The 27865-nt window shown below is 38.3% G+C and overlaps 1 protein-coding gene across 5 annotated transcripts; it reads left to right on the plus strand.

Moving 5' to 3' along the window:
• Positions 1 to 155: 155 nt before the first annotated feature.
• On the plus strand, positions 156 to 27338 carry LOC309597136 (serine/threonine-protein phosphatase 4 regulatory subunit 1-like). 5 transcript variants are annotated; one of them, XM_082326198.1, is made up of 20 exons: positions 156 to 235; positions 356 to 400; positions 5737 to 5869; positions 6881 to 6987; positions 7587 to 7729; positions 8837 to 8983; positions 11467 to 11574; positions 12707 to 12772; positions 13349 to 13507; positions 13978 to 14171; positions 14536 to 14972; positions 16826 to 17058; positions 18131 to 18223; positions 18751 to 18936; positions 19228 to 19389; positions 20014 to 20114; positions 21296 to 21416; positions 22131 to 22265; positions 23016 to 23157; positions 24165 to 27338. In XM_082326198.1, exons 1-20 carry the CDS (start codon positions 229 to 231, stop codon positions 24317 to 24319), a joined length of 2874 nt encoding a protein of 957 aa, XP_082182324.1. In that variant the 5' UTR covers positions 156 to 228; the 3' UTR covers positions 24320 to 27338. The 5 variants fall into 5 exon arrangements, with proteins under 5 accessions (XP_082182324.1, XP_082182326.1, XP_082182325.1 ...); XM_082326200.1 differs by having other exon boundaries at positions 19228 to 19347; XM_082326199.1 differs by having other exon boundaries at positions 5749 to 5869.
• The last annotated feature ends 527 nt before the right edge of the window (positions 27339 to 27865 follow it).

A 27865-nucleotide genomic window follows, 5' to 3' on the forward strand; every position in this document is an offset into this window, starting at 1 on the left:
GCCCGCCGGGGTCACCTGACTGCACCCCCCGCCCGCCGCCGCCGCGGTTTTCTTCCCTCTCGGGAGGCGACGGCGGGTGCTGAGGGGCGATTCCCCCCCGGCAGCGGCTGTTTCTTAAACCGGTGGCGTTTCGGCTGCGCGGGGGCTGACCCGGGGGCAGGAAGTACCGGCGGCTCCTCCCTTTGCCCTCCCGCTCCCCTCCTCCTCCTCGCCCATGTCCATTCCAAGATGGCCGGTAAGTGGGGCCGGCGGGCGGGCGGGGTGTGCTGGGGCGGCTCACCCGCGGCTGCCGCCGGCCTCGGCGTAGCCCTCCGAAACCAACCCCCCGGTATCTCTCTTCTGCTTTTGTTTGTAGGGATCCCTTTGTATTTTGTGGATTTGCAGGATGACTTAGATGATTGTGAGTAACTGTTTTTTATTTTTCTGCTCCCTGTTTAGGCCCTCCCCCGCGCTCCCACCCCGGGGTTCTTCTGTCGCCCTCTTTCCCTCTCCGCGTTTGTATCTAGGTTAGGGCGAAGGGAGGATGTTGAGGCTGTTTGCACTGGTAGGTGAAGGCTCATCGGACTTTAGGGCTCACGAATTAAGAGCGTGTTCGCGTGTCTGCAGGAGCGCGGTGCTGGCAGGGGGAGCGGGCTCGCTCCCTCCCTCAGCTGCGGGCCCTCGCCTCCCCCGTGCTTCACAAGCCTCGGAGCGCCGGCCGGCGGGTCGAGCCGTCGAAGGGCGGGCAGGCTCTGCAAGCGGGGCCGGGGGGGGGCAGCTGCCGTCCCGCCGGGGAAGGGGGTCCCGCGGGCGAGAGGCAGGCCCGGGGCGGCGGCTGGAAGCCGGCCTTCCCAGAGACCGTCCCCGCGGGGTCGAGTGGCCGCTGAACGGCCGGGTCGGTGTAACGGCACCGCCAACAACGGCCCGCCGTCAGCTCCGGGGGAGGAGAACGGGCCCGGCCGGCGGTGGCGTAGGGATCAGCTCCGCTCTTGCGGTCGGTGAAGTTAGCCTGGAGTAGCCGGGGGATTTCCTGACCGAGGTAGCTCAAGCGGGGGAGACTTTTAAATGCTATCTTTTAAATACCCCTTGAAAACGCGTAATAGATGGATTCCCCTCCACCCCTAATCCAGCACGAACAAGCTAAGGTAGGAAGAAAGTGGTTTTCAGGAACACCAGGGAAAATGTTAGAACACAAGTGAGATCTAAAGTATTCCCTTGGAAAGACGTGCAGAGACATCGCCTCTGAGGGCAGGAGGTCGTTCTGTGGGATCTTGTTAGTTGCTGCTCTGAGGTGGTGTTGCTCTCAGTCTTTGAGGTTTCTGCATTTCACTAGTGGGTAGCAGAAAAAAATGATGTGTCGTTCGTATTTTGATTAAGTTTTAGAAAGAAAAGTTTGGGATCTTTTGCGATGTAAGTGATGTATAAATGGTGAGATTAATTGTGTATGTAGTTCTTGGTTGGTTTTATGTTTGTATTTTTGTGTATTGCAAAATATCTTCAACGTTTCTCTTATACAGATAAATTGTAACTCTGTCAGTCTTAATTAATTTTAAACTGTAATCAAAAAGCATCCCCCTTCCTTAATGCAGTTATCTATTTGAAAAGCTAGAAATCTAAAAAAATGTAGTAAGTGTGGAGGGATAGTACCTTGAAATACACATATTTAATACATAGGCACTTAAAATTTTGATAACAGTGTAAGAAGTTGCTTAAAAAGAGGTACTAAAGATTATTGCTTGCTGCAGTAAGTAAACGTAAGAAGTTTGTAAGAAGTCATCACCTAACATGACAGAAAGCATGTATGTGTTGAACAGAATTTAAGTTTGAAGGAAAACAGCTGATACATTTCAATGTGCTTATGCTGATTTAAAGACTATTTTGCAGTGAGTTCCTCTAGTGGAAAAACTGCAACAGTTGTTGCTGTGGTATCTTATTTAAGTGTCGAAAATATCTTTCTGCCCTAATTTAAAAAAAGAAGCCACCAACAAACAAACAAACAAACAAACAAAAAACCCCCACAAATGAAACTCTTGATAGAGCTAATGAATGCTTAGCTATTTGAATTGATTGGGTCTTTCTGGATTGCTCCCAGTTCCCTTTCCAATTTTCTTCTCTCTGTATTAAGGAGAAAAAAAAACAAAACTGAACCAACACTAGCATGTCATTTGAGTTCTGTTTACTGCGTGTGTAAAGTGCAAGTAGTGGAAATAAATGCAAACTTTCTGTAGCGTTCTGTTATGGGTCCTGGCCTTGAACCAGGGTGACCATTACTAGGAGTTAGGTGTTCCTTCTCCATTAGTATTCAGTCGTTGGCTGTTCTGTTGAGACTCTGGGTAATGGATTTGTCTGGTAAATCAATTAAGAAGTTTGATGCTTATAGGCAAAACTCTAGTTTGAGTTAATAGTTAATAAAAATGTTCAGATAAAGGAAGCTTTTCCATAAGTAGTAGTTAATACATTTTTTGTATGGGTCACTTAAAATTTATGTAAAAGAAATGATCAGTTTCAGGATGAGCATGTAAATAACGGGGTGTGCATTTTAGAGCATCATTGAAATCTTGTTTTATGATTTAAAAATATTCTTTGATTAAGTTCATTGATTTGACAATGCAGTTAGAATTATGGTGTTTAAAGCTTTCTTCTATTTGTGTTATAGCAGAGTTCAGACGTCCCATCTAGACTGAGATATTATTGTGCTAATCCAATGACTAGTCTAACAAAGAGTTCATGATGCATTTTAGGAAAGTATCAGTGAAATAAATCATTGGAACTGGATTTTTACTTTCTCAGCTAAATTGATGAAATACTGTTATGCACCTTGAAGATCAATTCCATTGAAACAAACAGAGAGACTGGGGGATTCCTTTGAATTTGGGGAAGAGGTGTAGTAAAATCTACCTACATTCATTGAGTACAATTTGAAACTTGGTTTTTGTAAGGGGAGTTATTGGATCATCTAGAAAAATAATTAGCTTAATTATGTCCTTTGTATAATAAACAAAATATATTTTTAAAATTGTTTTTCCTTCTAAAAACAGCGGGAGAGAAAACTACCTCCTTGAGCTTGTGAAATCATTGCGCTCTGCGTTAGTATTTACTATTTTGTATTGGCAAAAGTGGATAGCGATGCTAGCTAATGATGTTGAATTGCATAGATAAAACCTGTGACCCTGTAGGTGTGCCTCATAGGCTCTAAGCAGCTTTTGAGTCTAGGTCAAACTAAGGGACAGCGAACTCAAGTTCAGCCGTGAATGCTGTCACATTTATTCTTGCCTATAGGTGGACAGATTTCAAGCTTGCTTGTTTGATATCGTTAGAAGGAAAAATACTGAATGTTTGATTCACCTATGAAAGAATATTAGATAAGTTAAATACTAGTGCATTATTTTTCTGTAACTTACTTTCTAGTACTCTGGTGTATTCTGAAACTTGTAAGTACCTATGGCTTCTTATTTTGCGGAAGAAGAAAATTAAAATTTTTGAGAGAAGACAAAATGGATTCTGCTGTGACTATTCCTTACTTATGTGTACTGAGTGTGTGGAAAAAATTTGAGGTATTTAACTCTCTTGATCCTGAGCATAAGTAGTTTGCTCTGTTTTCCCTCTGGTCCTAGAAGCACTGGTGTGTGCTTAGCTAATTTAAATGAATAATAGAACTACTCCAAGTAGTAAAATTAAGCATGTTCATCATGTATACAAAATTAGTCCCAGGTGTAGTATTGTAGTCAAACTTAGAATTGAGATTTACTTCATTGTCATTTGAATTGGTAGGAATTCTGAAATATTTGAAATGAACTGATGAGAGCCTTCATTTTTGAACTGTTTCTTAATTCAAGAACAAGTGAGCACTAGATAAAGTTAATGGCAAGTATACTGTTTTTTATTTTTTTAAGCCTTAATAAATCTTGCTTTGTATAACAGGTGGCTAGGCTCAAAAATTAGCTAGTGAAAGAGTGTCCAGTCTGTGTGGATTTTAAAATATATGTATTATAATCGCATAGATAAAAGGATGGTCAGAGTTGGGTTTGGGTATGGAGAGTTTGTTGCAACCTCAGAAAGGAAATCCGCAATCCTGCATACGCTGTATAACCTCCTGTGAGCTTTCAGTGGTACAGTAGATTTCTTTGAAGCAGCAAATACTGGATGCTGCCTCTTAAGATACTATGCTTAGTGGGAAAGCTAGCCCTAGAGCATGTGGACAGATCAATCCCAGACAGATCTGTGTAATGTAAATTATATACACTTGTGCAGATAAATGTTTTCAACCTGACAGAACTTACAAATAATAATCACCAGTTGAATGGAAATAAGGGTGTGAGTACAATATGTAGTCATTATAAAAAGCCATGAATAATTAGCATATGTTTCTGATCATGTAGCTGTGGGTTCACTTGTATTATCTGTGTATACATTTGAAATGTGAACATCTAGTCTAATCCTACAGTTTTCTTCTGTTTGAATCCCGTTGAACTTGTTGGTCAGAGCATATTGTCTGCAAGAATTGCAGAATTCAGAATTTCTCTTGCTTGTCATTGTGCTTTCAAGTTGTTACCAGTTTTGTGCTTTCTTTACTTATTTAAATACCTAATATTGTGTCCTGCCAAGACAACAAGCCAGTTTCTGACTTCAGTGGTTGTCACTCTCAACACATACACTGGTTTGAGAGACTACTGCTTGCATCTGAGAAGCAGTATTGGCTCGATTTACATGTAGTTAAGTATGGTCACAGTTGCTATATTACTTATGTGAATGAAGCGTGCATAATTCTAGGATTGCTTGGTTGGGAAAGTTAATAAACCCAGAGCAGGAATATCAGCTACTCTAGTGCAACTCTCTGTGGATTTGGTTGCTGTATGTGTTCCTATATCCATGGCTGAAATGACGGAATTTGTGTTGCAGGCAGGTTATTTCACTGCCTTTGTTTTAAGGTTGAAAGATAAAAAGAAAAATTTGGCAGCAAAGTTATCCTATTCCCTCTCCTCTTCACAGTCTTACTTTTTGCTTTTAATCTGTAATCAAGTGCGTGTTACTGGGTTACATGATTGTAAGACTTAGTGGGGCAAATTTAACCAAATATTACCATACCAACTGTTAAAAAGTCTCAAGCTGCAAATACAAATAAGATTTAGAAAAGAGTAGGTTTGCATGGGAAAGTCTGTAGTTGATAGGTCTGTAGTAGAAAGCTCCCAGTATGTTCACGAGTAAGGTAAAGTTGAAGTTTTTCCGAAGTTACCAGTCTGATTTAGATGTATGGGACCCAGTAACTACAGTGAGAAAAACATACCTTGGTAACTTTGAAACAGACCCAAGAATTCTGTTTTAAAGCAATACAGTTTGGGATTTTCTGTCACTTAAAAATTCAGTTTCTTTTAGTGGGACTGATTTTCCTTTTGAATTTGTCTGTTAGTTTGTGGCATGCAATTTTGTCAGCTGAGCCCTCTTAACTCATAGTGCATGTGGTTAGTCCACTCAGATTGTGAAGTAAAATGTGTTAAAAGCCAAGGATTTTATGGCAGGTGAAATTAATTAAATTTCAAAGCTTGACTTTACAGGTCTATATGCAAGTGTTGCTCTTGACTTCATTAGGTACAACTTAAGGTCTTTTTGTAAGCTGTTTCCAGTGATGTACAGATGCTTTTCCTTTGAAGACTAGCCCTAAAAAGAAATAGAGTTATTGGTATAGTGTATTTTACACTGCAACATCTCTTGCTGACTCTTGGATTTTTTTTTTCTGGGTTACTCTTTTTGTCTTTCAAGTTGGGTTTGAAGATTATGGACCAGACTGTGATAGCATGAGGATAACAGCATTTTTGGATATTCCTGGACAGGATAATTTAACTCCACTGGCTCGTCTAGAAAAATATGCCTTCAGTGATAACATATTTAACAGGTAAGGGTAAAACAGCTACACTTGATGATAACCTGAGTCTGATAGCATTGCGGATATTAAGGTGTCATAACTTCTGTTATCATTCTCCTAAGCACATGCCTAATATTATTTCTGTTTGAATAACTTTTATGCAACATTCTGTCGTGGTTTAACCCCAGCCAGCAACTAAGCACCACGCAGCCGCTCGCTCACTCCCCACCAGTGGGATGGGGGGAGAATCAGAAGGGTAAAAGGGAGAAAACTCGTGGGTTGAGATAAAAACAGTTTAATAATTGAAGTAAAATAAATTAGAACAGTTAAATAGGCAAAGCAAAAACCGTGCACGCAAACAAAACAGAACAAGGAGTTCATTCACTACTTCCCATCGGCAGGCAGGTGTTCAGCCATCCCCAGGAAAGCAGGGCTCCATCACGTGTAACGGTTACTTGGGAAGACAAACGCCATCATGCCCAATGTCCCCCCTTCCTTCTTCTTCCCCCAGCTTATATACTGAGCATGACGTCATATGGTATGGAATAGCCCTTGGGCCAGTCTGGGTCAGCCCCCCACCCCCGGCTGTGCCCCCTCCCAGCTTCTTGTGCCCCCGGCAGAGCAGGGGAAGCTGAAAAGTCCTTGACCAGTGTGAGTGCCACTTAGCACCTATTTAACAACAGTTTAGCACTACTTAGCAAGAACCAAAGCATCAGTGCATCATCGACATTGTTCTCATCCTAAACCCAAAACACAGCCCCATACCGGCTACCAAGACGAAAATTAACTCTATCCCAGCTGAAACCAGGACACATTCCCATAAAAAGAGGTTTTCAGTCTTGGTCATCTGAATAAGATTTCTCAACTCGATCTTTGCTTTGTTGGGACGTGGAGAAACTATATAACTGATATGTCTGAATGTTCAGAGAAGAGCTTGATCTTTTTTAAGGTGCCCATTTACATTTGATAAGTTCCCCTTGCATCCTATCTGCATGTCGTTGGCAGGATATTAAGGCAATTAATGTGTTGTTCACTCTGCAGGCAAATTATTGCCAGAGGTCTTTTGGATGTCTTTCGAGATTTCAGTAATAATGAAGAAGACTTCCTGACTGTAATGGAAATAGTGGTCAGGCTCTCTGAAGATGCAGGTTTGAAAGTTGTTTTTTTTGTGCGTGTGTGTGTTTTGTTAATTTTTGTAACTTATTTTACATAAGCTGCAATATAGAAGGCAATAACTTTCAATTTTGAGAAGGCAATGTGTGAACTAAAGACAGGAAATCATCTAACAGCAATATCTGTCAGTGAAAACGAGATTAATGTTTTTCTCTGTTTTTGAAGTATTTTGTATGGTAGGTGTATAAATGAAAGTCTTTTACTTAGGATAAGGCCCAAAGTAATATTTTCAAGGAGTTCATTACATCTGAATGTGTGGCGTACGTGGCACAGACAGTTGGACACTTTAATACTTCATGTGCATACATTTATGATGATTGGGTTTTCTAGCTAGTGCTCTATTTTATCTGGTCCCAAGTCTCTGGATTGTGATGATGTATGTAAGGCTGTTGTGTTTTATTCAGCTTTCCTTTAAGAACAGGCAATGTCGGTGGTGATATTTCTTACATTTTGAGTCTTCTAATTTTCATCTGTTGTGAAACATTAAACAAAAAAAAATGCTCCTTTTTTCTTAAGGTACTTGATCTTAATTTCATATTTACTGATGTAGTTTTGACTTTCTTTTTATTACTAGAACCAACTGTACGTACAGAGCTGATGGAACAAATACCTCCTATTGCCATTTTTCTGCAAGAAAGTCGACCAAAATTCCCAACAGCATTTTTTGAGTACCTTATGCCCATAGTCGTGAGATACCTCACAGATGTTAACAATCAGGTAGGAAAAACAGACTACATGAGTTGAATCATTGGAAATTTCTGTGTGGTTCAGTGAATTTGAGTCATAAGGAAGAGATAATAGGAAAGTCCATGTTGATTGATACCTAGCTTTTACGTAGTGCTTTGTGTTTATTGGTTTCAGCACACTTTGCTAGGGAGGTCTGATTTTTTTTTTTTTAAATAGTTTGCTTAGCAGATAATGGGAAACTTACAGTATTTACCTAGCAGCATATTGACACAGGCTGTTACAAGAGTCATGACTTACAAGTCCTGTCTTCTACTTCATCTTTTGGCTTTTCCTTAGTATTTGATGAAAGAGCATCTAATGATTATATTAAACTTTAGTATTTATTACTAGTTCCTTATGTTGTTAAAACTGAGAGGGTTTTGGGTTTTTTTCTGTGTTGTCTTTTTTTTTTTTTTTAACCTCTCTGTTCTGGTTTAACCCCAGCTGGCAACTAAGCACCACACAGCTGCTTGCTCACTCATCCCATGGTGGGATGGGGGAGAGAATCAGAAAGGTAAAAGTGAGAACACTTGTGGGTTGAGAGAAGAACAGTTTAATAATTGAAATAAATAATAATAATAATAAATTGTAATGAAAAGGAAAGTAGCAGAGAGAAGTAAAACCCAAGAACGACAAGTGATGCAAATGAAAATCAATTGCTCACCACCAACTGACTGATGCCCAGCCTGTCCCTGAGCAGCACCCCCCCCCCCGGCCAGATGTCCCCTAGTTTATATGCTGAGCATGACGCCATACGGTATGGAACAGCCCTTTGGCCAGCTTGGGTCAGCTGTCCTGGCTGTGCCCCCTCCCAGCTTCTTGTGTATCTCCAGCCTTCTCAGTCGGTAGAGCATGAGAGGCTGAAAAGTCCTTGACTTACTGTAAGCACTACTTAGCAACAACTAAAACGTAGCGTGTTATCAACGTTATTCTCATACTAAATCCAAAACACTATACCAGCTGCTAGGAAGAAAATTATCCCAGCCAAAACCAGGACAGTTGTACCCACGAGTTCGTTGAAAACATACCTTTTGTGGTTCTCATATCAGTAAATGTTTTTACAGTGATGTACTTTGTTTTGTTTGTTCATATTAATAGGTTAGAAAGGCAGGTCAAGAAGCGCTGCTTATACTGCTAGAACAAGATCTTGTTGCTCAGAGTGACATTGAAAATAAGGTGTGCCCAATTCTGTTGGACCTCTCTGCTCCTGACAGTGATGATGAGTACAAGGTGGAAGCCGTGAATGTAAGTGAATTTGGAAGAAATCTTACATCTTTACTCTTTTTTTTTCTTTTTCAATTGCTTTTCTTCTCTGTCTTTTAGCAGTGCTACTATAAAGCTCTTGTTATAACAACTTTGTGTGAGATTTTCATGAGCATAAAACCCAGAAATTAAAAATTGTACTTGCATTCTTAGTGTCCTGAGAGCTTTACATTAATCATTGAACTTAAACTTTCTATACCATTACTATTTCAGTTTGTTCTATTCCTTCTGTATTTGTTAGTCGCTCTGTTGTGAATTGAGAAACCACTGTTGTGATACAGTTGAAGCTTAAGCGTGCTAAACTTTTAAGCCTTGAATCTGTAGGTTTCTTAGTCGTTTTTAGTGTTGAGCACCATTGAAACTGTGAATTCTCAAAGAATTTGAACAGAGTCAGGACTTGATGCACTGTACTGAGAGGTTAAAAATTATCTTAATTCAAGAAGAAAGGAAGGGTGTCCTGAGTACTGTTATACTGAGTATTATTTATTAATGCCTTTGGCTAAGTGTAGAGGTACTTTGGGTAAGCTTTCTCTAGGTCCTATACCTTTTGTGTGATGAAGAAATCTAGGCTTCTGCGTCAGTGAAGTGCTTGAGGAATCTTTTTGAAATAGTGCTTCTTGAAAATTGAGCTATATGGTACAGTAATTGGGCAACAAGAATGTTATCGTATGCTTAAAAATGTAAAGTGTCAGATCTTCAAACTCAGTAGAAGTTATTTTCCCAAAATGATGATGGGCTTTTTCCAAGAGATGATTGATATGTGATGGGGGGGGCTTTTTCCTATAGATGATTGATGATATATTGAGTACTTGAATTGAGTATGAACAAGAACTACCACTCCTTTTCATTTATAACAGTAATTAAGAAGAGATCCAGGAATAGTGCTGACATTAAATAAAATAAGCAATCAAACCTTTCGTGTTTATTCATTAACATATTTTATTTTTTTAGTTTAACACAACAAATCTTTAATTTTTATCCTGAATTTTTGAAAAGATCAGGTTTAAAGAGACCATCTTTATACTTCAGGATGCTAAATAATTGTCAAAATGGTAGCAAAATAACTTTAAAATACAGTTGGTTCTTGGCAACCTTGTTCTAATTCTTGTTAAGATCATTATGTTCCCCAACAGTTTCTTTACATTTGCTCTACCAGGTTTCACAGTAATGTTGTAAAAGTATGAATGATGACCTGATCTTAATTCTTAAACATTTTGAAAAAAAACATTCCCTGTCCGCTTTCAAGAAATCAGTTGACTCCACAGAAAAGTGCTGGTGTGTAATTACATTTCAGCGTGGATATCTGATACTTGACCTGTAAAATAGTTTTACCAGCTAGATTTTCCTCTTCCTTGTTTGGGAGTTGGGTATTGCTTAGACAGTTTTCCAGGGTGACATTTGAGCACCAGGTGCCTTTTAGGAGTTTGAAAATTTGTAGGAAAGTCCTTGAATGGTGTCTTCCTTACTTCTTATTTAGCATTCTATTACAAAAGCAAACATTTCTAGGAATAAAGCTTATTTTTGTGGAGGTGGAAAGCTTCAATAATTTTGGAAAAATAAAAACAGAAAGATGAGTACTGTTAATCTGACACCACTTGTCTAAGCAGTAAACTCCTGGTGCTGCAGGCAGAAGAGTTGAATAGAAAGGTGCATAGGAGCAAGTTATCCCAGAAAGTGGGAGCTGAAAGGAAAGGTACAATCCAAACCACCCGATTTTCACAGCAGAACAATCCAAACCACCCGATTTTCACAGCAGAAACATTGGCTTGTAGTGGTAGTTGAAATTGAGAGTTCCTCAGAGAAAGCTGAATTAATGAGCATGTTACTAACTTTCTTTAATTATAGTTGATGTGAACTCCTAAAGTTTCTGAGGATGATTCCTGTTAAGTGTGCATTAGCTCACATATATAACTAGTTTGTCTTACTCTCCCTTTTCTTTCCTGTTCTATGGCAAACTTTTAGTTTATCATGTTGTCTGAACCTATAAAGAGCTGGGGCTGTGCTTGTTTTTAAGTATCTGAACAGTCTAGTTAAAGCCAAGGGGCTTACTTGCATGCTTAAGCTTGAGATACTTCTAATATGCTTAAAGAGTGTGATTTTGTGTGCTGGCTAGTGCAATGGATCTTTTGTCTCCTCCGGACACATTATCTGCGTATGCTCCATTGTAAAACACCTTGAAAATGCATTTATTAATAAAAGTCTATTTAACCAGGTAAAAAAGACAATGAATTATGTGCAGAAATGTTATGTTCAGGCACAGTGGCGTAGAGTGATTTAAAATAAAAGCTATTATTTGTGCTTCACATAAAACAGGTGTATGGAAAGACAAATAATGTATAGCAGTTAAATCTATTCGGTAGTTGCTCTCTTGCTCTCAGAAGTAATTTTTAGGAGGAATATTTGGCCGTGCTTACAAGCTTTACAATTTTATTTTCCTTCGCACGTATCCCCTTCTTGATTTTTAGATAATCTGTAAAATGGCTTCTATGTTGAGCCGAACAACAGTTGAGCACATGCTGCTTCCTCGTTTCTGTGAACTGTGCAGTGATGGGAAATTGTTTCAAGTCCGAAAGGTTGGTGTGTTTTCAACCCTAAACCACTTAAAAATGAGTATGTATGTTGCTGTTCAAATGCCTTCATGAATAATTTAGTCATAACTTTCGCTGATGAACTTTGAAAGAGCCCGGAAGAGCAGTTTTAATTTATTGACATGGTTGTAGTTTCTGTAGGTCAGTAAAAAAAATAGGTAACAGTCCTTAGTGAATAGCTTTGGTGTAGCAGTTAAACTGATCGTGCATGTTTAATAGTTTTGCACAACCTTTTTTTTTTTTAAGCCCTCATGCTTGGTTATAGGATGCAAACAAGTTATCTGATCTCCGCCATCTTATTTTAAAACCAGAAATTCAAAAGTAATAGATATTTGAGACATCCTTCCTTTAAAAAAAATAAAATAAATCTGGTATTATTGAAAGGAGAAGACTTATTTTAATTCGTGGTCGAGTACACAAGGAAATTTGTACCATAAGAAGTCTTAAAATATTTGAATAGACTTAAGGGTCATGCAGAGCTTCAGCTTGGTCCTTAACATAAGCTGCACTTGTTGGAATTGGAGCTTCATTATAGCCCTCTAAATAAGCATATAGAATGAATAAATCGTATGTCAGCACAGTCCTATCTCAGATTTTGGCAATGTCTTTTTCCAACATAAGGGAATGTCCCTTTTGCCTTAATTATAGCGTTTGTAAGGTACTGTAAATGGCACTAACTTGAGACCTTGATTAAACTTTGCTTCAGCAAAGTACTTAAGCCAGTCTCAGCCATAGCAAAGATAGTTCTGTCAGTACATCTAAGTCCTGACCCTCGTATCATATTTTAGTCTGCTTTGGTTTTGACAGCTGCTGTGCAAAGTAATTTAAACTTTTAGTAGGCTTATTGTCCCTTTTAGTGATTGCTGACGTAGATGATGTTCTTCATGTAGAAACCCTTATTACTATTGATTTCAAAGGCATGTGGCTTATGGAAGCTTGCTCTAATGAGTCTTTTCTAGGGATGAGTTAATATTACAGGATGTAGTTACATGGCTGAAATTTGAATAGTATATTGTGCAGTTGTTACATGGGGTAAATAACGCATGGTGAAGTTGATAATAAAACTAACGCACTTGAAAGAGCCAGGATGTTATTAATGACTTTCTTTATTTCTTAGATTTGTGCAGCTAATTTTGGTGACATTTGTAATGCAGTTGGGCAAGAAGCCACAGAAAGACTGCTGGTATGTAAAAATCAAAATCAATTTACAAGGCTTGTATTTCTCAGTTCAAAAGGTTTAATAATGCGTTCTTTTATTATCTTCTCTGTAAATTAGTCAGTGTGCATGCATTTTTTTTAAATTGATTTGGCTAAGGCTTTGGTTGCAATTATATAGCAAAACCGGGAATGAATAGAAATGCAAAGTTCTTGTTTTGCAAAACACTTCTAAAAATGTAACTGACAGCGCGCACACACACACACACACACTCTTTAGAATTACTGACTCTTTCTTCTTTCCCTGAACTAGATGATCAGTCAAGTTACAATTTCAGGAAAAACAGGCCATTAATAATTCTTTCTATTCTTTCCTAGTGCATATAGTTATACATAAAATTCTAGTGAAGTAAATGGGAGACAGATAGTTTTTCCAATTTCTTCAATTAATATATGTTTTTAGCCTGTCCCCGTTTCTTCTGTTATTCACTTATTCTCTCTTGAGTTACCATTGTCTCCAGTTTCTCAGCAAATACCTTGATAGTAAGTTGCTGCGGTCTTTGTTTAGTCTTTAATGCATCTTGGTTTTGCTTATTTTTGGCAGATTCCCAAGTTCTTTGAACTCTGTTCTGATAGTGTTTGGGGAATGAGAAAAGCTTGTGCTGAATGCTTTATGGCAGTGTCTTACACCACATCCCCAGAAGTTCGCAGAAGCAAACTATCCCCGCTGTTTATCAGTCTTATTAGCGACACTTGCAGATGGGTAAGTAACTTTATAATGGATGCATCTTCCCAGGCAGATCATACACAAATAATGGGCAAGTCAGAAGTGCGCTGTAAAAGTTCTCTAAACTGAATTTGCTGAGATTAGAGTCTAATCTACTAAAATCTAATCTCCTCTAATGAGATAGTATCTTATTTTTCCTCTCTCTCTTCTGAGAACAGGTTGCTTGTGTTAAGGGTATTAGTTGAAGTAGACAGTGATGTCCTTGAAGTTTATAACTTCTGAAAAATTTCCTTACTATGACTGCAGATACATGCTTAATATTCTAACACCCTTTGCTTAGGTGTCATTTATTTGGTAATTGATAATTGGTTATATCTGGTATTAAGTAGAGCTGTTATAGTAAGAATCAATTGGTTCTTACTAAAAAAATTGAACCAAAGTTTTATTTTTCAGCATTAACTCTGAGAGTTGCATGAATCCTGACTGTTGTCTTTTTACTGTCACAGGTTCGTCAGGCTGCTTTTCAGTCTCTTGGCCCGTTTATTTCTACCTTTGCAAACCCTTCAAGTGCTGGTCTTTACATTCGAGAAGATGGGACGCTGAGTATCCGACCATCAACACAAGATGGGAATTCCAATTCCTGTCAGCCAAGCAACAATATAACATTAATGACCTCCAGTACAAATACTACATTGTCCAGGTAAAACCATGGGAAAGATGTGGTGTAGTGGAAGGGGGAAGAAAGAAGGTAATTCTTCTATTTGCCTTTCAGGGCTAAAAAATCTCAACTTGAGAATGTAGTTCCAGAAAAGGTATGAAGAGTGAGGTCACGCATGTGTCTGTTTGAGTGTAGCCACATTATTGAAAAATTACTTTGATGGCTTCACAGGAGAGTAAAGGGAAAACTGGTGAAGTAAAGCATAGTGGTAACATAAATTCTGTCTTTCTGCAGAGCAAATAAGCTGTTGTAGTTGATGCTGTCTTTTATGAAGTATTTCACTGAAAAGTAGTGTTACAAAGTACTTTTAAGTTTTATTTGGATAACTGTGTGTGTCTGTTATCAGTTCAGAACCACCAATGGAAATCAAACCAGAATCATCGACTGAGGAGACTTCAGCTGAAGTTAATACAAAGCTCTCAGTTGAGAACCTAAATAAAGATACACGGGAAAAAAGTTCAGATTATTGTACCAGTCCTGGAGAAGATGTGTCTCGATTGTCTCAGGGTGACAAAGTTGCTGCTGGTGTCATAGAAGTCACTAAGGACAGCAGTCTTCCTGGAACGAACTCAAGGCTACAGTCTGCTGAGGATGTGTTCAATACTTTTCTATACTGGCGCCTTCCTCTGCCTGATATAAGTCAGGATCTGGAGTTGCTTCAGTTCAAGACTGAAAAGCACAAAGATAGCTGCTCTGTGCCATGTAACAACTGTGTTGCTAGTAGTGAAATAAAAAAAGTTCTAGAAAGCTTACAGGAGCACATAGATGATCCAGATGTTCAAGGTGAGACTCAACAGTAAAATCGTGTTTTCTGTAAGCAGGTTTTCTCCTGGCCTTTACAAAACCCTTGACTGCGTTTTAATTGGCTTGGTATTCATAAGGTGATGAGACTTCCTTGGGTAGTAAATTATAGTAGAAGGTTATGCAGCAGCCTTTTTCACAAGACCTGAGTTATTTCTAGAACAGCTGGGGAAGTGTTCCTAGCTCCTGTTTGCATGAGAAATAATTTGGATCTAACTACAAAAGGGAAACGAGCTTGTTGAAATTTGTTAAAACGGTCTTTAAGTACTGTAACTAAGTACTGTGGTTTTAGGGACAGAGCGACCTGTTATAAGCTGAATTCATCTAATATTTGGTTGAGTGAGAATGGTCCTAATTTCAAGTCACCTTTCCTTAGCCTCCCCATACAAGCCTGTTGATGAACACACTGAAGTGGTGATAGCCTGATAGTGGGATGAATATGTGTTTCCTGGGCCAAATCCCTCTTGACAAGCCTGTCATGCATAGTCAACTCAGTTTCTTGTTCCACCAAGTCTCTCGAGTACTCTAGTGAATTAACAGTTTTCATCTGCCTGTTTATTCATCCCTTCTCTGCATGCAAAGTCGTATCTGCAGCATCATTTCGATTCCTTGCTGTAGTAGTAGTGAGTAGTAAGCCGACTGGCAGCATGGCATATTTAGGTGGCTCCCCATGGCCATTTGGAAAGGTACGAGGAAAATAAAAAATTCTTCACATGTGAGAGGCAATGGATCAGAAAGAAAGAGGAAGAGGTGAAAAAAAAAAAATTTAAACCAGTAAAGGAAAAAGTGGAAATGGAAATGAATGAATGAAAGGAGAAAAAAGTGTAAGTGAGTTTTAGAAAGAAAAAGCAGAGAGTAAAGGCAAAAGGAAAAGAGGAAAAAAAAATTATGTAGAACTGAGACAAATGGTGAGATGTTAGCTTGACAGCTATACGGTGAGAAATGAGGGGTGTGGAGAGGCATGGGAGAAAACAACGAAGAACATTTCCACCCCCCCAGCCCTTTTTATTATGTCCTCAGCTGAACCATCTGGCTTCCTTTCTTGGAATTAGGAGTTGTGGATGTTAGTTCCTGTTTTCCTCCTGTTCTAACTGCGAAAACGCTCATAAATATGCCTGTAATCCATTCTTCTGCCTTTTAAAGTTGTCTGTTCCCCTTATTTCCAAAGTATTCTAGTATTCTTCACCTTTAAAGTATGCTCTAATGTTTCATCTTAAGACTGTACTTGCTGTAGGCTTGTGCAGATGTAGCTATATCAAAGTTTCTGCATTATGAACTCTTAGTAATGTTCCTAGCAGCAGTGTAGCGTAATGTGCACATACAGTTTGTCCTGACTTTATTAGTGATACAGTGGTAAACCCGATCTTTTGTTTTCTACCTGCTTCAGAGATGGTTTGACTAATTCCCTCCTCTGGATAAAGTTTTTCTCAGAAATGTTTTAAATGCACATTGATGCCTTTTCCAAGCAGTTACATCAATTAAAGAATATAACAAAAGAATTTGTATTAAAATATTTGACAATATGAAGAATAGGAGGTGAGCCAGTATGCTGTGATACCTCATTACAGGGGTTTATTAGAAATATCTCTCAGTAGTAAAATTGGTACAATGTTTCTGCTGAAAATGTTAATACATCCAAATCATTGCTCTTAATTTGTGATGGTTTTGTGGAAGAGTAATGGGCCTTTCCTTTCAAAGAGCAAATGTTTTACTAATATACCATTTCTGTGCAGTTCAGCCTGGGCTTCTTTTTATCTTTTAAGATTAACTAATGACAAGTTTAATGCTTTTAAGTGCAGAAGGGAGACTAAATAGTCTTCTTTTGCTTTATACAGCTCAGGTCCAAGTGTTGTCTGCTGCTCTCAGAGCTGCTCAGTTTGATTCTGTTGGTGACTATGAGACCAAAAAAATTGAAGACAGCAGTGGCAAACTTCAGAACAAAACTAGTTCAGATGAAACAGCTGTTTCAGATGCTGCTTGCAACCAGGTGGAGGAGGATGATCTTCCATCCCCTGCCTCCCAGGATAACACCAGTGACCAGTCTACCACCAGTATACTGAAAAGCACAGTAAGTATGCGTTGTGCTCCATGTCTGAAATGAATTCTTACCAGCTGAAGTACCCTGTGTGTTCACGTAGTCCCTGACATAATTGACCCACTTCTGATCTAAAGCCTTTGAACATGACTACACCATAACTATCATATACTACTTATTTGAATTAAAAAGAAAACGAAAAGCTTTTAAGGGCTATTACTTCTGTTTGCATACAAACTACCTAAGAGTTAAAGTTTTTTAGTAGTCTTGTAGGTTTTTTCAGATGAAATGTACCCAGTACAGTTTCACCTCTTCCTGTAATGAATCTAAAATTAGTCTTTTATCTCCAGACAGGAGGCTGAATCAGGCGGTGTCACATACACAGTTCCTGGTTACTATTTCTTGATTATAATGTACAGATAGGAGTAACAGGAATTGTTTGCACAGTATTTAATGTTGCTGGAGCTCATTGTGATTATATAAAGAAAAACTCTTCTGGTCTATGAAAAAAAATTGCATGTAAAACCTGTACGGAAAAAAAAAAAAGTAAAATACTGTGTGAACTTTGAACTTTGTATGGTTTTGGTCTTTTAAACCTTTTAATTCTTTCGAAGCTTTCTGTTGATATTTGGGGAGAGGTGCATGCTTCGTAATTTGATTGGCTTGGGAGTTTCCAGCAATATTTTGTAAAATAAGTAACTTTTGTCATGGTATTGACTGACTTGGAGCAACTGCTAAGCTGTCTTGTTTAATGTAATTTAAATTCATGCCAAGAATAAAAACTATTTAAGAGCATAGTAAAAGTAACCATCCAAAATCTGTATGAATGTTGGGTTTATTGTGTTAAATTAGATTACTTTTTTTAGAAGTAAGTCTAACTACTGTTCCCCTTGCTGCTGCTGTGGTCTTAATAGTTTTTGCCTTAGTGTACAACTCTGTTTTTGTACTTGTATAAGGACAGTGCAGATGGCTTTGCCTGTACAGGGCTTTGTCTGTAAAAGGCTATTCTGTACCTGAATTGCGTTGTTCTGTAGTGTGATGCTTTGAAATATCCCAAACAGCAGTAAGTCTAATTCCTTTCACTAGCTAGTACGTGCTTTTACAGGACTCGGACGAACAACGCAGAGCAACCAGTGTATTTTTAAAGAAAGAGCAAGAAAATAATCCACCATTTGAAGATGACAAGTCAAAATTACAGGTGATGTAAAATAGCATCTAACTGCTTTAGTGGAGTACTGGATACAGTTCATCTTATCCTTAATACAGTAACAGCTTTTGCAGTTGATCAGTTGCAGAATGTGAAGAAATGCTCTGGGCATTTGTGGAGAATCCTATTTTAAATTGGAAAGCTAGAAAAATTCTGTTGCTTTTTTGGCGCCTTAGAGGCAATCTGTGCAACCCGGGTAGGCACTGGTGATACTGTTTTGTCACTGGATTTACTGTTTGTCTTCAGCAAAGAAGAAATTTTCAGTGTGGTTTGATGCAACATGTTGATAAAGTAATAGTTACTGTTCATTGCTGGCTCCTCTATCCTAATGAGACAACAAGTAACTATAGGGGTCATTTATGCTTTGTAAAGCTAGCCCATGAAAGGTGCATCTTGCCACTGTTAGTGTTTTGCTGCCAACTGGTTGGTAGCAAGAGAATACTGTAGCATAACAGGTGTATTTTCTTTCTGATCTTAAATTAAAGTGTGTGTTGCTGATGTACTGCCTCTATCTATAGGATATCATACCTCAACCTTTATTAGACCAGTACTTGTCAATGACTGACCCTGCTCGAGCCCAGACTGTTGATACCGAAATAGCCAAACACTGTGCGTACAGTCTTCCTGGGGTGGCCTTAACACTGGGCAGGCAGAACTGGCACTGCCTGAAAGATACATACGAGACGCTGGCCTCAGATGTACAGGTAAAAAAAAAAAAGTTTTTTAATGATAAATCAGAATTTTGAGTAGCTTTTCTGTTCAGTTTGTTGCACTGAAGTTAAACGTCATATACTTTCTTATAAGGGATTAAATGTGCACTAAAAATATAAAATTCACCATTTAAATCAGACTTCATAAATATTATTAACGTTTTCTACTGCTGTGTAACTAGCCCTGTTTCTTCTGCTCTCTCAATCCTCACATAGGTGTAGTTCAAAACCTGCTTTATTTTAGTTATTGTGCCTAATCTAGTTCACTTCTTAAACTGTTTGCAGTGGAAGGTGCGTCGAACGCTAGCTTTCTCCATACATGAACTGGCAGTTATTCTGGGGGATCAGCTAACGGCTGCTGATCTGGTGCCAATTTTCAATGGATTCTTGAAAGATCTGGATGAAGTGCGTATTGGTGTCCTTAAACATCTGTATGACTTTCTAAAGGTAGGAAAGTGTAACTTAATTTCTCAAGATAGATTTTTTTTTTTTTTCTGATTCCAGTATATTAAGAGAGTTTTTTAATGAGACGTGCAGGTATCAATATCTAATTACATGTTTAGTTTTGTGCAATACTGCCGTTTTGTGTGTTTGTCTATTGCTTTTTTAAGGTCCCTCACTTCTCTTCTGCCTCATAGCCCAACAAAATACCAAAACTGAAAACCCTTTGTAAGTGTGGCTGTAAATGCTCGAGGAACTTATTTTGTGGAGTCCAGCTGAAAAGTTGGACCATTAGCAATTTGTGTTTGAGGCTGGGAGAGAAGAGAACAGATCCTGGTGGGCTGCTACATAATAAACACAAATCCTTAGTTTTTGACTGCTCAGTCTTATGCCCAGAGGTGGTGCTTTGACAGGTATCCTTGCAGAAGTGATGACTTAATGTACTTTTTTGGATGTGAGTCTTGTGTGTCCAGGCACTCAGCTGGTTGTGTGCAATTTTTAGTAAGCATTTTGTGAATGATCACGTGCTTTCAAGTAGGAAAATGCACATAGGTGTGAATAGAGTAAGACACCAGAGAACAGCAAGTATTGAATTTTATCAGTTTTATACAAGTAACGTTTTTCCTTTAGTTACTTCATGCAGACAAAAGGCGAGAGTATCTTTACCAACTTCAAGAATTTGTGGTGACAGATAACAGCAGGAACTGGAGGTTTCGTTACGAGCTGGCAGAGTATGTAATCTTGTTAACTTCTGATTTTTAATCTACATTACTAAGTTGGAAATAGATAATTACATTCAGAAGTTAGAACACTCTAATTAGGAACTAAAATATTACAATCATTCTTTATTAATGAACTGAACTTAAAAGCCACTGGCTGTTGGGGGGCGGTGTTTGGTTTTTTGGGTTTCGGGGTTTGTTTCTTTTTCTTTGGCAAGTTCTGTTTTAATCAAGCGTGACTGAAACTTAAATGTCTGTGATTATACCAAAATGGAGATCTGGATTGTGTGCAGCTTATGAAATATGACAGTCTGATAGATACTATTCAGTGAGATTTCAGATTTTATTCAATTCTAGACTGCCTTGTAAAAATCAGTGAAATGTATGTAAAAAGTCATTTTTCTAATGTGTATGAAAGAAAAAACAGTTCTTAAAAAAATTAGTTTATTTATTTGGTATTTCCATATAACTGGATATATAATGGAGATAGAGTAACATCCCACAATTCTTTTTCTGCAAGCCCTGTTGATATTTGGAGCACCCAAAGAATGTTTGTAGGCATAGTTTGCAGCTAAAATCTGACCTTCATGTTTATCTCATTGCTTTGTTTGGGCTACTGAGGATTTATTCTCCCTTTGTAGTTTGGCACAACAAACGAAATCTCACTCCAGTGCAAGACAGTTGTACAGCAGTTCCCTGACATCTAGTGGAGAGCTGTCATGTTGTGGTTGGTTTGTGCGCAGCTGCTGGTAGCATACCGGCAGTGGTGTGGCTAGAACGAGTTCTGTGCAGTTCTGAGATAGAAACCATTTTCTGAAATGTAGATTTCCACACCAAAGTGAATCTTCCATTTTTACTTTGCAAGAATGTACAGGATATTGGTCTGAAGTTGCAGAGCAACTTCTCATTGTACTTCTGTTTGTACTTTGTTATTATTTGGGATAATTTTGATTCACTGGTACATCTAGTGTGACTAAAAGTTTCTCTTGGACTCCTTGATGAATTAAAGCATGTACCTCTTTAATACATGTGTGCACCTTTTTATAAAGAGAAGAACGAACTGTTCAAGTGCTCTGTAATAACCATGGTATTTTCGAGGCTTCAAATGATCCTTCCCTGTGTTTAACAGATGCTATAATCGGAGCTGGTTAGTGTTGCACTTGCTAGAGTTAATCGCTTTCTTTGTGTCTCAGGCAGCTGATCCTGATACTGGAACTCTACAATCCCAATGATGTCTATGACTACTTAAGACATATTGCGCTAACTCTCTGCTCAGATAAAGTTTCAGAAGTTCGGTGGATCTCCTTCAAACTGGTAGGGGATTTAGTTCACTTCCTGGCAGGAGAGTGGAAAATGATCCTTGAGAGGGATACCTGAAATGACTTTGCTTTTCTTTCAGACAAGTAGGGTGAATACAGACATGTTTTGATAAACATGGTAAACAATATGGAAAAAAGTGAAATGAAAACTTTATAAAATATTTTGAGTTGTCAGACTTCCACAGATAGTAAAATCTTTCTCTGTTGGTTGTATGTGAATGATAAATGTATTTTCAACTGGATGAAAACCGGGATACAGAAGATTTGAGACCTTCCCCCAGTTCTGGGAGGGGAAAAAAAAAAGTTACTGATCTTTCCTCAAAGTTGATTTGATTTGTTATGAACTTCATGATAATGCCATCATCCCATAGGTGTCCTGAACGAGTAGAAAGATTTCTTCAATTTCTTCTTTTTCTTTATGGCACTATGGAAAGGGGCATTATTTTAATGGTTGTTTTAATTTCTTTTAGTGTTTTTAGTTTCACCTGAACAAACAGCTTTTTTTAAAGCTGATGCTTTCTTTTCTCCAGAGTAAGCACAATAACTTACTAAATTCTGCAAGCACAGATGATTACACTGAATACAGTTTTTGGTGTTCCTTTGTAGGATTCAAATGAAAGGATGCTTTTTTAACTTTCTAAGGGCTACAACTTAAGTCTCATCTACTCCCCCCCCCTTTTTTCCCCTTCCCGCTTCCTTTGCTTCACAGGTTGTAGCAATACTACAGAAGTTCTACGCAAACAATGCAAATGCACTGGGATTAAATTTCATTAATGAACTGGTAGTGCGGTTTCGTCACTGCTCCAAGTGGGTTGGAAGACAAGCTTTTGCCTTCATTTGTCAGGTTGGAATGTTCTCTGTTGTTCTCTGTCTACATTTACTTGGAGCTAGTTTGAGGCTTTTCAGCAATGTGGGCAAAACCGAAATTTGGACTCAAACTTTTTTTTTGTCCTTCTTTGGGTTCTGTGATTCTGTGGGTTGACAAAAGACAGTGGCAGAGTTGGTCTGTTGTCAGTACTAGCATATGGCTATCTAGTTTCGAAGCTGTGGTCCTTGTGTGCCTCCAGCTAAAATAGGTGATCCTTGTACTTTCTGGTATCCCAGTAGCAAAGTCAAGAATTAAGTCCTAACCTGAGATGGATTTTGTAATACTTAGACATGCTAGGATAAAGGTTCAGAAGAGCTTTTCAAACTACCAATGGGTGCTAGATGCCAGGAGCTATTTCTCTCTTTATTTCCACTTACCTACCCCCCTCCAAACCAAAAATGCTTACTTCACCAGCAATGAGGAGCAAGGGCTGAATGTTGAAAGGCAAAAGGGTGATGACAGGCAAGAGAGCAGTGTTTCCTAAAATATAGTTGAAAGTTGTCTGCTCTTGTTGGGTCATCTTCCGATGAACTTTAGAATGGTAAGACATGTTTTCATAACAGTATTGCAAAGATTGTACTCATTTCACCAACATAGGGTGTATATGTTCAGAGTTAAACAGTAACTTTTTTAATAGGCCAAATTAAGGACAAGATGGAAAGGAATGGCAAATAGTGTATTTTTAACATAAATCTTGCTTTCTCATGTTCTGTGTTCATGATGTAGGCCGTAGTAGAAGAAGAATGTATGCCTGTCGACCAATTTGTTGAACACTTGCTCCCCAGTCTTTTAAGTCTTGCTTCGGATCCTGTGCCAAACGTGAGGGTTCTGCTCGCCAAGGCTCTAAGGCAGACGTTACTGGAGAAAGGTGTGGTCATTCATTTCCTTTGAAAGAACTAACTGCTCATGAATGCTGTCTTTCCTCTGCCACCGCAGTTCTCTGTAAATTGGCTCACCTGGTAAAAGGCTGTTTCGTTCTGTTTATACTGGAAAGAGAATTATACGTTGTAATCTGGGATACTGCATTTAAGTTCAGATTTAGGAATATAGATTTAGGAATGTATACTGTAATGGCTTTTCTGTCCTACAATATTTGATCATCATCCCTAAGGGGCCTGAAACCGGCACCGATGGTCTGACAGATGTATGATGTCAGCCGGTAGAGGGCAGTGACGTCCTTGTTTATAGCAAGAAGTACTGCAATTACTGGGTGTCGCTGGAGGTGGTTATTTTTGGTACCCATGATGTGTATGGCAAATACGTTTTTCTCAAACATCACAGTAGATTATTTTGATATATTTCAAACCTTTACGTTAACGCAGTAGTCGTCTTTGGGGCCCTTCAGATGAAGTGTTGTACCTTTTTCTGAAATGGTTTGCTTTGTCATTTTAGTCTTAAGCTAACAGTTGTACTAGGAAAGAATGTAATTCTGTCTGCCGCTACAATTTCCTGTATTACAATTCCTTAAAAACAAAAAAATCAGCTAGTCTCTGATTATTCAAAGGAAGATGCACAGAAATCTCTTCTTACCTTTTTTCAGAATAAAGTATGGAGAATGTTTTATAAAACATTGTACAGTGGCAGCTACCTGAGCTTGCTTTTAGTTGCGATACATTTCTATTTAGGGCCCAGCAGAAAGAGGTTATCTTAGAAATACTTAATTTCTTAAAATTAATAAGTACCTAATAGGATGAGTAAGAAGCAGTATATTTCTCTTTCAGCTTCCTTAGCTTGCTCTAGTTTCTCTAAGGAGCCTGTAAATTGGATGAGCTACCCCAGATGTTTTTGGCATCCGCTGTATTTCTGCACTACTTATGCCCTAGGGTTTATTCTTTTGGCTTTGATGAAAATTGTCTTTTCCTTCTCTTATTCTAGCTTATTTTAAAAGTGTTGGCAATCCTCATCTAGAAGCTGCAGAAGAGACCATTCTAGCCCTGCAATCTGACAGAGATCAAGATGTGTCCTTCTTTGCCACCATAAAACTAAAACAGGGTAACATGGACAATACTACTGTTGAAAAACAAAACTAATGTGGTGTTCTGCAGTAAATGCTGAACATCTAAATGGTTATTCGCTTTATGTTTGCAGTTAGTGTGAATAATGTGGACAAATAAGAAGGTTTTTGTTACCTGCTGGAGCTGGGAAGGGTCTATTGAGAAATGTTACGATGTTCATTTCATGACCACCCTTCATCTACAGCTGTGTGTTTCAGTCTGATATGCATGAGTAATTCCTTTTGTTTTTTTTCTTTGTAAATGTGGGCGATAACTCTAATCTCGCCTGCAGTTAAGTATTGTATGTAAAGTCTTACACCATCCGCAGTGTTTCAGTGTAATTGGAATTCATATTTCATTTTTTAACAAAACATTTCCAGTAGTACAGCAGTCTGCTACAGCTCAAAATGGTTTCTAAATCTTAAAACCTGATTATGGCAAACTTACGTGACAATATTCTTTCCTCACTTTATTGTAGTTTTTTTATTGTTTCAAGTATTGCATTTTAACTGAAAAAAGTGTATATATGTGAATAGTGTTGAATTTTAACAAAAAAAACGATGAAGAACTTAATTCTGTATCAGTGGAAAAAAGCTCAAAAATCATTTCATTTTATAGAGTAGTTACTCCGCTAGAATTAAAGCGTGGTTCATTTTTACTTAATATAATGTGATATTTTTCAAAGCACAGAGCGCTCAAGATTCTTTGTATATTATGACTTTTCTATTAGTTTGTTATTTCTGAGCTATACCCTACAGGTGTTAAAGTGTCTGTTTTGGTTACCGCTGGCTCTGGTAGCGGTAGGTAGTCTGTAAACTTCCCAGACTGGAAATGACTCCTGCCCTAGCAAAGGTCACTTCATTGAGGGGATTCAGTTCCTGCAACATGGGCTATATCTGCGGAAGGGTATTACAGACTTAAGTTTTTGTTTGTTTGTTTTACCTACACACCTCATTTAAAAAAAACACCTTCTAACTGGTCCAACATTCGAAGCCCATTACTTTGTTCCTGAGAGACGAAGCCCTGCTAAATTCTGAAAAACCCCAAATAACAAATGTTCAGGGGAAAGGTGGTGACGCAGTTTGCTCTGTAACTTCTGGTGATTGCATGGTAAGGTTTGGGGCAAACGACAAATGAAGGTTAGTGAGATCCTTAAGCTTAAGTAGGATGTCTGCTGTGTATTTAAACAGGTGTTTCGGAAGACAGAAAGAATATACAGATAGAACACAGTTCTGTTAATAAAATTGGATAGCTTCTGACCAGTTAGAAAAATTATAAAGTTAATATTTTTTGGTGAATCCTGTCTTCTGTTGTGTTCCAAATCTGCAGATAATGTGAGGGCTGGAAAATAAATAGTCTTACTCTTTTAGATTGTGGATTGAAACTCTGTCCTGTTCAAAAACTAATGCTTAAATACTAAAGAAATGGTTTCATATAATAACAGTTACTTTGTCTCTGTGAACATAATACTTTGTCGTAAACAGACATGTGTAAATATTTCCCCAATATTTCACTATTATACTAGTAAGTAGTTCACATGGTTTTACAGAAATTACTTTTTGTTTTGTTTTGTTTTAAATCTGGCTTGCCTGCAATACAGCAAGTACGTTCCTCAGCTGGGTTCTGTATTTTTGGAGGGCTCAGTTTTGTATAACTTTAACTAACTAGTCTTGTATGATATGTACAGTATTTGTAACAAATTGTTTTCTTGTGAGATCACAAAATGCTTTTTGGAAGTTGCAGGCAGAAATATACCACTGCTATCACTGCTACTAGAGCGAACAGTATAAACTCTGTAAACTCTGCAACAGTCTACATTTAATTTTTTACAATTCTTTTATAATTTAAAACAAATGCTTCTTCAGTACAGACTTTTTATGATTGCAATTTCTTAACTAGAAGACCTCTCCAGTTTGATTTTGTTTGTTTTTTTTTTTTTTTTTTTTTTTTTTCCCCTAGTTCTAATATCTTTTTCTAATGCTGGCATTATACTGGTATTTTCTAAGGCCTTTCTGACAAGGTTTTACTTCTGTTTTTTATTATCAGTTCATTAAATTTCTCAGCACTGAACAAATTTTTTTAAGTGTGTGTGTATATGTAAGTATGTTTGAAATGTACTGTATATAAATTAAATACTTTGAACGTTAACCCAACCCAGGGTTCTGTTTGTCAGATAATCTTAAATAGTTACCTTTACTTGCAATAATCCACTGGAAAACACAAGCTTCCATATGTTTTAGCATGTTTTGTTAGTGTTCACTAAGAGTTTTTAATTAGGATATGTGTAAACAGTAAGCCACCAGCTATAAAAGTTCACTAAAAGGCTGAACAAAGTTCTTTGTTTTTAACAATATTTTGGTACCTCTCTGGCTCCAGAAATCACGTCTGTTTTAAATGATATGATTTCAGTAGAGCATTTAAAAACTTTTGTTAAAACTCTACAGTTGCATGCACTAATGGGGGACATCATAGTTTTGGGGTGGTTTTTTTTGTAGACAATGTGCAGGTCTATTAAACAGACTGACCCTCTCCAAGGTTTGTCTTTTTCGTTTTAAACTAGGAATGACTTCAGCATGACTAAAGACCGCACTTTACCTCTTGTACTAGGCAAACATATGCAATGACGAGTAGAGCGGTGGGTTCACGTACAATTCTCTGGGTCGCTTAAATTATGCAAAAATACGTATTTTAAAAGCCAGATGGAGCAAAGTTAAGTAGTTGATCCACTTTCACAGCAGCAGTAAGAATATCACTTTTAAACATTTCTAGCTAAGGAACATGAAAATAACGTTAGCGGGTGCAATATTGCTTGGATGCTATAGGAAATTATCGAGCACTTGTAATCCACAGCGTGTTAGCCACGTTGCTTAGCGTTCAGCCTCGCTGGTGTCTGGTGTGTGGTACACACCGGGCGTCTGGCAGGGTGCTGCCCTAGCAGCAGGTCTGTCTGTGCACAGTGTTGTTTAGAACCCAATTAAGCGGGGACACTCTGGAAGTGTCATTCATTTGTCAGAATAGAGAATCTATGTAACTTTGTATTTATCTCAATAAATCCTGTGACTGTTTTATAAACCAACTTGTGGTAACTCACTTTTTTCATAAACGGGATGTGAATGTGGTCTTTTGGATAACCGAAGGTCTCCTTAGCATCCACGCCGTCACCTGTCAAACCAGGGTTGAGTGTGGAATTCATCATGCTGTGTAGTAAAAAATCCATTAGATGTCCAGAGATTGGAAGTAGCTCGTCCTGTGCTTTTTCCTTGAAGTGCGTGTGCCAAAAGTGCTTCGAAACTAAAATCGTTCTGTCAGAACCGAAACTGTAACGAGCTGTATTTTAAATGAAGAGAACGTGTGCGTGGTGGGTGAGACTGGCGTTCAGATCTCTCTTAAATCCTTCCCTCTCCAAACTTCAGCCTGGAAGGACATTCTGGACTGTTTTTTCAGTGCGGTGTTGCTCTCAGACATCCTACGTTAATGGACTCTGTGTAGCTGTTGGGCCTTGGGAAGTGGAGGGGGAATGAATCATCGACACCCAGATGGTTGGGTTTGCTTCGGATCTCGGGAGTCTTCTCTATCTGCTGC

Source organism: Platalea leucorodia (genome assembly GCF_965183815.1).
Source record: "Platalea leucorodia genome assembly, chromosome: 13".
NCBI classification, from domain to species: domain Eukaryota; kingdom Metazoa; phylum Chordata; class Aves; order Pelecaniformes; family Threskiornithidae; genus Platalea; species Platalea leucorodia.

What these genes read in the sequence shown, in the direction of transcription:
- LOC309597136 (XM_082326198.1), top strand. An exon ending in ATCTGTATGACTTTCTAAAG is followed by an intron (nt 19,390 to 20,013) that starts GTAGGAAAGTGT and finishes TTTTTCCTTTAG; the next exon opens with TTACTTCATGCAGACAAAAG. An exon ending in GCAGACGTTACTGGAGAAAG is followed by an intron (nt 23,158 to 24,164) that starts GTGTGGTCATTC and finishes CTCTTATTCTAG; the next exon opens with CTTATTTTAAAAGTGTTGGC.